The sequence below is a fragment of the Myotis brandtii genome, unplaced genomic scaffold (genome assembly GCF_000412655.1).
Source record: "Myotis brandtii unplaced genomic scaffold, ASM41265v1 scaffold468, whole genome shotgun sequence".
Lineage (NCBI taxonomy): Eukaryota > Metazoa > Chordata > Mammalia > Chiroptera > Vespertilionidae > Myotis > Myotis brandtii.
In genome coordinates this window covers 682271-692497 of record NW_005367874.1, presented here as the reverse complement: position 1 = coordinate 692497, position 10227 = coordinate 682271, and the positions used below count along the sequence as shown (strand labels likewise).

Genomic DNA, 10227 nt, shown 5'->3' with positions numbered 1-10227 from the left:
TCCCCGGCGAGACCCTTGGGCAGGGACGCCCCAAACCAACTCGGTGGAACCCGTAGCAAGTCGAGGCCCCCTGCCCGCTTTCTAGGCTGAAGGGTATAATCCTGAAAGAGTGATTTCCATCCCCACCCCCACTTGTCTGTCCCTTCTCAGGGACTGGAAGCCAAAACGTTGTGTAAGTCATCTGGCCTGCGAAAGAACCCACTCTTACACCCCGCCCTTCCGTTTCTCTCCCCTGCCCACCGTGTCTGGCCAAGCCCCTAACCCCAGTGGAGCTGAGGGTTATCTTTGCCAAGGATTCTGGCCGCCGCTGCTCAGTGGGCGAGTCCCCGGCGGGGCAGCCAGCTGCAGCTAAGACTTGGAAGGAGAGATAAGGAGCTGGGAACTTCTCCCTCACCGACCTCATTTCTCCCCCATATTTCTGGGTGGTTTGTTCAATGAAACACCACTTCCCCCTTTTTCTGGGAATGGCCCGCCTGATTGTAGAGGTCATGCAGAAAGGAATGGTTGCATTGGCTTGAGTTTATTCTTATCCTCAGGGTTGATGAGGGCCGGTTTAGTACTTGGAGGGGGAGAAAACACAGCTTGGGAAAAAGGTAGTTTGTATGTTGGAGAAGGCAGTTTGCATATTGGGAGATTGTGGTTGTTGTTTGCAGTCATTACACATGTTTTAAGCTTATGTAATGATACAGAAAACGTTCATCCTACAATTGTAAGTGAAGAAAGAATTTGCCTATATACAAGGTGATTACAATCTTACAAAAACAACACCCAATTCATTGGAAAAGAAAAAGGATTGAAAGGACATTTTTAAAAAAGTGTTCACACTTGTGTTTTGTTTGATGAGACTATGAGGGATTTTTTTTCTTTTGAATTTTAGAAAAGGGAGAGATTGGTGAAAATAGGGGATCGTTGTCCAGGCTAGCTAAAAGCTTTAGAAATCAGTGGTTCTGGTTATAACTTCTGAGAGATAAGAGACAAGCAGGCAGCTTACTTACTAGGGTGCATGTTTTTATATAGGTCATTTTAAAAGTTAGATTGTGGTTTCAGAAAGATGGCTGGGATTAGACCGTTGCTGGTGAAGTGTCCCCTTGGAAGTTCCAGACCTTCAGAACTAGGTTATAAAAGCTTAAGAAATGACCCACTAGCTCTCGGTTTGGAAACAGCACATGTCCTGACATCAGTGGCAATTTTTTTGTTGGAGAAACGGCTTTTCCAGGGATATATATTTTTAATTGCATGTATCCTGGGGCGGCAGCCAAGCTGTTTTGAAGGACAGGACTGGATCCCTTTACATGCTGGAAAATAGTTACTTGTAACTCTAGACTTCATAGACAACATCTGTAAGGAGCCAAGCAGGCTGTTTATCAATGCTGGAGGAATTGAGGACAGCAACTGCACTCTCCCCTGCTGGTACTGCAGTGTCAGGGACTTAACATTTATATTTTCCTATTGTGCTTCATTATTATTCAAAGTGGAAACCTGGCCAAACAAACCCCTGGGGACCAGAGACCTCAACCTGCATCCCATCATTGGATCTAACAGTATCTTAATTACGATACTTTCTGTTTCGATATGAACAATAATTTTAAGGGATAAAGTACAGAAAAGAGAGAATATTACCAGGAGAAGAGGTGGGTCTGCTTTTTTTAAACGTTTATTTTTATAGTGATAAAGAAATGGGGATGAAAAATAAATTACCCAGCCCTAACTGGTTTGGCTCAGTGGATAGAGTGTCGGCCTGTGGACTGAAGAGTCCTGGGTTCCATTCCGGTCAAGGGCACATGCCCAGGTTTCGGGCTCTATCCCCAGTGTGGGGCATACAGGAAACAGCCAATCAACGATACTCTCTCATCATTGATGTTTCTATCTCTCCCTCTTCCTTCCTCTCTGAAATCAATAAAAACATTTTTTTTTTAAAAAAAAGAAAAATAAATCACCCATCACCAAAATGATTATCATTTGATTAGTCTGTTCAGCTCTTTCAAATAGTAGCTGAAAAGGGAGGGAGAACTCAACGTTAAGTCTTTTAAGACTTATTAAGCACAGTACAAAAGAGAATCATATAATTCTTCGAGTCCTTTTTATACATGTATTTATTTATGTTCCCCTGGAAAGGATTACTAGAAGGCAAAGAAGAAAAGTGTGTAGGGGATTACTAGGCATCCTTGTCTGAGGTCAGCATGAATGGCCAGACTCCCTATAGGCAGGTTTAAAAGTAGTTGTGTGCTGTGCCTGGAAGCATTCACAACTCAGCTTTGTGCAAGCCTTTGGTCATACTTCCCAGTCACTGTTTTCTTTGCTCGTTTCATTACTTTTCCAGTTCTTCCTTTGTTCCGTGTATGTGCCAATGTGCACAGAGAAGATCAACATCCCCATCGGCCCGTGCGGCGGCATGTGTCTTTCTGTCAAGAGACGCTGTGAACCTGTCCTGAAGGAGTTTGGATTTGCCTGGCCGGAGAGCCTGAACTGCAGCAAATTCCCACCCCAGAACGACCACAACCACATGTGCATGGAAGGGCCAGGGGACGAGGAGGTGCCGTTACCCCACAAAAACTCCATCCAGCCTGGGGAAGAGTGCCATTCCGTGGGGACCAACTCCGATCAGTACATCTGGGTGAAAAGGAGCCTGAACTGCGTTCTCAAGTGCGGCTACGATGCTGGCTTATACAGCCGCTCGGCCAAGGAGTTCACCGACGTCTGGATGGCCGTGTGGGCCAGCCTGTGCTTCATCTCCACCGCCTTCACCGTGCTGACCTTCCTGATCGATTCTTCCAGGTTTTCCTACCCTGAGCGCCCCATCATCTTTCTCAGTATGTGCTATAATATTTATAGCATTGCTTATATTGTCAGGCTGACTGTAGGCCGGGAAAGGATATCCTGCGATTTTGAAGAGGCAGCAGAACCTGTTCTCATCCAAGAAGGACTTAAGAACACAGGATGTGCAATCATTTTCTTGCTGATGTACTTTTTTGGAATGGCCAGCTCCATCTGGTGGGTTATTCTGACACTCACTTGGTTTTTGGCAGCTGGACTCAAATGGGGTCATGAAGCCATTGAAATGCACAGCTCCTATTTCCACATTGCAGCCTGGGCCATCCCCGCCGTGAAGACCATTGTCATCTTGATTATGAGACTGGTGGATGCAGATGAACTCACGGGCCTGTGCTACGTTGGGAACCAAAACCTTGATGCCCTCACCGGCTTCGTGGTGGCTCCCCTGTTCACGTACCTGGTGATCGGAACTTTGTTCATTGCTGCAGGCTTGGTGGCCTTGTTCAAAATTCGGTCAAATCTTCAAAAGGATGGGACAAAGACCGACAAGTTGGAAAGGCTCATGGTCAAGATCGGGGTCTTCTCAGTCCTGTACACGGTTCCTGCAACCTGCGTGATTGCCTGCTATTTCTATGAAATCTCCAACTGGGCGCTTTTCCGCTATTCCGCAGATGACTCCAATATGGCCGTTGAAATGTTGAAAATTTTTATGTCTTTGCTGGTGGGCATCACTTCGGGCATGTGGATTTGGTCTGCCAAAACTCTTCACACATGGCAGAAGTGTTCCAACAGATTGGTGAATTCTGGGAAGGTAAAGAGAGAAAAAAGGGGGAATGGTTGGGTAAAGCCTGGGAAAGGCAATGAAACTGTGGTGTAAAACTAGCCAGCCTCCACGCTTCCCAAATTTTGACGGGGGGAAATGCCAGCATTTCGGTGCAAATGCTACTAAAAGTTTCATGCAGTGAATCTCAGTTTAAACAAACTAGCCACCCTAAGGTGACCCCCTTCACCCACTACCTTCTCCCTCTCACCCCAGCATCATAAAACTAATGATTTTGCTGCAGACTTTGGAATAATCCAAAATGGAAAAGCCAGTTAGAGGCTCTCAAAGCTGTGAAAAATCATAACATTGATCACTTTAGCAGGTCGCAACTTGGAGCGTGGAGGTCCTGCCTAGATTCCAGCGATGCTGCTTTTCCCTGAGGGGTGGGATTTGAGCTGTGCGTAGGTAACTTGCAGGGAGAAAGATTAACTTTTTTTTTTTTAACTCTTTAAAATTTAAAATACTAACTGGGTCTTTCAGATAGCAAAGCAATCTATAAACACTGGAAATGCCGGGTTCAGAGACGTGTTACAAGAGTTTTATAGTTTGGCTGATCTAACATAAACATTTTCTGTGGTGCATTGTCTGCTGTTTAGAACTTGAGGATTGCTCTCCCAAGAGGTGGTGTCAGAATCTTTCAGTGCCTTTGTCATAAAACAGAATTGTTTGAACAAACAAAAGTACTGTACAAACACACATAAGGTATCCAGTGGATTTTTCTTCTCTCTCTTCTTAAATTTCAACATGTCTGTTTGAGGCTGCTGCTGTTTTTGTGTTGTTGTGGTTTTTTTTTTTCATTTTTCATTCATAAATCAAAATAGGCATTTTTGTAGGAATTTTTTGCACTGCAGCGTGCCTAATGAGGGGGGACGAAAGGGTGATTCACTTTCTGACAATCACTTAATTCAGAGGAAAATGAGATTTACCAAGTCGACTTACCTTACCGACCCCAGAGACCTATTGCATTGAGCAATGGGGACTTAATATATTTTACTTTGTGTGATTGCATCTATGCAGACGCCAGTCTGGAAGAGCTAAAATGTTAAGTTTCTTGGCAACTTTGCATTCACACAGATTAAACTGTGTAATTTGTGTGTGTCAATTACAATTAAAAGCACATTCTTGGACCATGACATAATAGTATACTGAACTGACTTTCAAACTGTGGTCAACTTGCATTCTCGGAATGATAGTGCCTTTTTTTTCCTTCTTTTCGCATAAGAATGTTATCAGAAAAGTCTGGTCTACCTGCCACAATGGGGACTTTTTCAGTGTTGTAGAGGGGACTAAGGACAGCTAATCCAACTACTTGGTGTATAATTGTTTCCCAGTAATTGGCAAAGGCTCCTTATAAGATTTCATTGGAGGCAGCGTGGCCTGGAGTATTTATATGGTGCCTAATGAATCTCCAGAATGCCAGCCAGCAGCTGATTGGTTTGTAGCGAATAAAGTGTAGACCCTATGAAATGAACTGCAAACTCTAACAGCACAGGTCTTAATTGCCTTTTGCGGAGGTATCCAGAGCTTTTAAAATTTATGCTTTATGTTCCTTACAAGGGGGTACCCCCTAGCAGCCTCTCCAAAGTTGCAATTCTTTTAAAATTGTAACTGGCCTTTCTCTTAACCCGCCTTAGGCCTTCTAATCACCAGATCTCCGGGACAAATTGTTGACACTGTCGCAGGTTGTTCTCCTTGTAACTCTTACCTGTCTGCTTCAGCGACTACTTTGCAATGACTCCTTTATTTATTTATTCACGCCCCACTTTTTAAAAAAACAGGTAGGAAAGCTCTTTTATCACTTCTTTTTTTAATGGAAAAACATCTCCAGGGACTCAAAATTCCAAATAGGTAGGCAAATTCTGGAAATAAGCATGGCTTTCTGTTTGTTTCAGCTTTATGCCCATGGTTCGACATGTTCCTTCCTTCTCCCCTTTGCTTTTGTGTGGTTCTTGCACAGTCCGAGATGAAATTGCATATAAAGGCCTGTTGCAGGTTCTGGAAGGGAAAGTCTTGAGGTTTTGGAGACAGTCACTAAGTAGGCACGGGAGGATGAGCGGGGGGGCCTGCTGGGTGTGCCCAGCCTTGGCACCTTGGCTGACCTCCGGGGTCAGGGCTTCAGGAGCATGAGAAAGGGTCCTTGGGAGGACCGGTTGAACTCCATCTGAGACCACATTGCCTATGAAATGTACAATGTGAACTCCCTGGCTGCTTGCAGACAGTTCCCATAGCTGGCCAGGGCCCTGGAGCCTGCACCCAGGGGCAGAGCCTGCCCTTACTCACGCTCTGCTCTGGTGTCTTGGGAGTTGTTCGGAGCCTCTGGCCCAGGCCAGGGAAGGACCGTGCAGCTGGGCACTGGCCTTGCTGTTAGCATGCTGGGGTCTGTAATGCAATTTTCTTTGTCATGTTTTGGCGATGGTGTGACCAAGGCAGCACCTAGCAGAGGGCGCAGAGTAGGGGCTCAATATTTGTGAATGATGCCATAATAATAATGACACTAAGAGTGCATGAGTGAACCTGGACACTGAGTTCTGTGCCTTGACAACATGTCTCTCTAGCAAAGCTCTTGCCTCCTGGGGGGCAGTGTACTTGATCAGAAGTGGCTGTGGATGCAGCTGGGTTACTGGCCTTGGCAATGTCACAGGGTGATGGGCCTTTCCTTTCACACTCATGGAGAGTGTTCATGGTTTCAGGAAAGGAGCTTGTGGCTAAGGAGTCAGTTACCAATTACCCTGAAGTGATTCCATCCCCTCTTACATTGGTTTTGTCTAAAAAGAAAAAAGAAAAAGGTCGATTATTAGCACATTGCTTGAGCACCAACTGTGTGTAAGGTCCTGTGGCAGGCACCGTAGGCGATGTCCCGGAGAGTAAGCTCTGTTCTCACTGCCCTAGACCAGGATGCTCCTGGGTCTGCTGAACTTCGCCATTGGTTTTGGGAAGGTGTGAGTGTGTCTGAATTGCCATCTCTTTCACTGTCTTCATCCCCTAAACCTCCTCCTGGGTCTTTCTATCTTTGATACATCTCTGATCCCTTCCCAGAATTCCCTGCAAATCGATGACGGGGCTCTGACAGGAAGCATCCGCTGTTTCATGGCGTTTTTGTGGAAATCCCAAGGAACACTATGAAATCGGCTGTGAGCACGTGAGTGCCCACATCTAATGTGGCTCTGGGCGTAGGCAGTTCAGGGCTTGGGGTGTTCCATGCAGCTTGCACAGGAAATTTGCGGACAGTATCTTGCTAGGAAAAACGTTAGGGTTGTTGTTGTTTTCTCTGGAGTCTAGAATAAGTCTAGAATAAGTAGCTATAAGTAGGTATACTTGTAGCTTCTTAAACATGCCTTGGCCTCCGGAGATTTTATTCAGCAGAGCCTAAGGGCACCTGTCCAGCCGCCTCTCTGACAAACTCCTTTCTCCTCCTTCATTTAGGCTGGGTCTCAGGGCAGAGAGACGTGGGATAGGGTGGAACTGGCCAGAACCATCTGGTTGAGCTACTTGGTTGATTCATATCCTTTTTCCTCTATGGAGACCTGTTTCCTGCTCTCTGAGGCTGCTTCTGAGCTGGCAGCTTGCTCAGGGGCCTGAAACCTGAGAAGGGGTGACACGTTTCTCCTGAGATGCTCTCTGACTTTCCTCTCCCGGGTCACTCCCTCACCTGCACCCCCAAACCCAGAGTGCGGGAAGCTTCTGAATCCAGTTCTGAGCTGTGACTTCACCAGCACCCCCAGCTCTGTCCTCTCTGCCCCCACTCTGCCTCCTGGCCACAGAATTCAGTGCTTACTCTGTTGGGAGCTAAGCTGGGACCTGAGGTCGAAAAGAGGAACTCGGCCCCGGAGGGCACTCAGTGGAGAGGGATTTCACCAGGATGGTGCAATCTTTGGATTCTGGTGAGGTGACCTCAGCAGCAGGTAGGGAAGAGAGACACAGAGCACAGACTTTCGAACCACCCCCCTCTCTTCCCACTGAATCAGTCTACATCCTGAATTTCAATCTGCGATGGAGGAGATTGGGGGAGAGTTGCTGTTTCAGCCAATTATGTTGAGTCACTGGACTCTGACAGTTCTTTTTGCTCCTTTATTGTATTTGGGTTCAGAGTCCCTGGCTGGGTTTGTATCATGTCTGGCAAAGGACCCAGGTTATCGTTTTTCTTCTGGGCCTAGTTCACAGATCTTGGAAACTCCTAGGAGAGCATTTTGCTCCTACCTAGGATCAGATACCAGAGGCTTAAATAATGTATTTTGCTTCACTATGGCCTGGCCAGAGCTTTCTGCTGCTGCCTCTTGCCTTGCCCATGGGCAGCAATGGCTCGAGGGACATTACCAGGACGGAGGTGGACCCGGATGCCCCCTGCAGGCCTTTTCTAAGCCCCATTGCTCTAGAGTAGCTTGTTTCTGTTTCTGGTTTATCTGTTTCCCTTCTTCTTTGCACCAGCAAATTCTCAGTATTCACCCAGGCGATTGGTAGTGGACCTGTTTGGGGTCCTGTGTGAGCCTTGCCCTTCCAGCTTTTGTAGCTCCCTGATCCCCTGTGATATTCAGTACATGACCACTGTCATTCCAGAAGGCTTCTGAGAAGAGGGGCAAGAGCAAGGGCAGCTGTGCCCCGTTGATGGCTGGGCCCATCTGGTCTCCCAGGTGTGCACCGTTCCCGCCCTGCTGATGGGCCCCGGCCCGGACTCAGCTGTGGGCTTTGACTGGAGCAGGCCTGCTTTCTGGGTCTCTCACCATGGGGCATCTTGGTGGTTCTGAATTTTTTTCTACCTCACAGAAATGTAAGACTTTAAAAGGTCTGAGGATGAAGGCCCCTTGAGCCCATTGTAGGAAGGGTGGAATAAATACCAGCTGGATCTGTGAAAAGATGAATGGGACTCCACCTGCTCACGCCACAGTGAAGCTAGTGCTCCCTGGCCCTTTCCCCAGAGCCCCGTGCCTCCCTGCAGCTCCAGCCACCTCGAGGCCAACCTGGAAACTTTCAGGTGTTCGACATACAGGTACCAGGCAAACCCGGCTACACATGCCCTGAACGCATCGCTGACCGTCGAAGGAAATGGACCCCGCTTTTAAGGATGTACAAACGTGTGTCTGCATTGATGTCTGTACTGTAAATTTCTAATTTATCGCTGTACAAAATAAATAAATAAACTTTGCTATTTAATTTTTGTATTAAAGGAAAATAAACTTTTGTTTATTACCTCGTGTGTGATCGGCATATTCCTGAATGTGTGCGAGATCCCTGGGAAGCACACGCAACCAGCACTGAGAAAAATGGAGAATTCCGTTTGCAGGGCCGATGGAGAACTTCTCTCTGAGAGCCTCTTTGTTTCTTTTTGCTGGGGCTGTTTTTCCCCTCTGGGACTTCTCCTGGGTCAGCAAACCCCCAAGGTCCAAGGTCAATAGCATTTGTCGCGACTGTGCTCCTCACTAACGCCCAGGTGGTCACATGATGCTTTGGACAGAACTATGGTTCTCAGGCTGTCATTGCATGGCGCCTCTTCTTGGCACTTCCCGTATGTGTGGAGGTTTTTATACACCTTCCAAGTCCCTTTGACTTAATCTGCTGGCCTGACAGTGTTTCTCTACCACTGCTAGAGCTTCAGGCCTCTTAAAGGGGGCTTTTTTTTTTTTGACTGCAGAATTTTATTTCTGGCTATACAATGGTTCTATTTTTTGTAACAGACATGGGAGTATGTATGTCTCATCAGTCAGCCAGGAAAATGACTTTTTAAGCTAATTTTATAAGTTGGGTGGTCTGTGTCCCCATATTCAGAAAAACCATCAGACAGAGCAGATTCAAAGCCATTAGCAGGACATTGTCGTGGACCACACAGACAGAGGGGCCGAGGAGTCACTACCACTGGAGATGTCTGCTGAAGTCCCAGAGGAGAACATTGACCCTCTTGGTTTGCGTTTTTTTAAAAAATACGTTTTTATTGATTTTAGCGAGAGTGGGAAAGCAAGAGAAACATGGATCAGCTGCCTTTTGCAGGCCCTTTACTGGGGATCAAGCCTGCAACCTGGACCTGGGCCCTGACTAGTAATCGAACTGGTGACTTCTTGGTGCATGGGACGATGCTCAACCAACTGAGCCACACCAGCCAGGGCCTCTTGGTTTGCCTTTTGATTGCTTTCTACCTGTTAGTTTCACCTAAGTACCACCCTGCTGTGGTGTGAGTAAAAAGCCCAGGGCACAAGGATCTGCACTACTGTTCTCTGTAGATTGCTATTATACTTTTATCTCAAAACATAAACGAAGGGAAGCATGTAATTTAAATTCTCTTCCCTGTAAAGCAGGCCATGTTTCTCATTTTATTACCTACTCATCAAGTAGTTATGAAGTTAAGGAAAAGTCAACACAATCTGAAATGAATTCATAATCCCTTGCACTTGTAGAAATACTCTCCATATAGAAAATAATTGTTTAAAAATTATTTTATTCTCATGGCATCTGTGAAGTAAGCAGAGCAGGCACTGCTTTGCTTTAGAGAGGAGGACAGAAACTTTGAGAGTCCAACGGTACCCCAATGGGAGATGTGAGGTTAGACACCAGGTCTTCTCTGGCCTTGCCCAGGGTTTCATTTTTGTTTTTCTTACAATCCATTATGGGTTGAACTGTGTCCACCCAAAAGACATGTTGAAGTC

At 46.4% G+C, this 10227-nt stretch overlaps 1 protein-coding gene across 1 annotated transcript; it reads left to right on the top strand.

Annotated features, from left to right (window-relative positions):
• The first annotated feature begins 2160 nt into the window (after positions 1-2160).
• FZD4 (frizzled class receptor 4) lies at positions 2161-8779 on the top strand. The gene has a single exon (XM_014547183.1). It carries the CDS (start codon positions 2348-2350, stop codon positions 3647-3649), a length of 1302 nt encoding a protein of 433 aa, XP_014402669.1. The 5' UTR covers positions 2161-2347; the 3' UTR covers positions 3650-8779.
• Positions 8780-10227: the final 1448 nt, after the last annotated feature.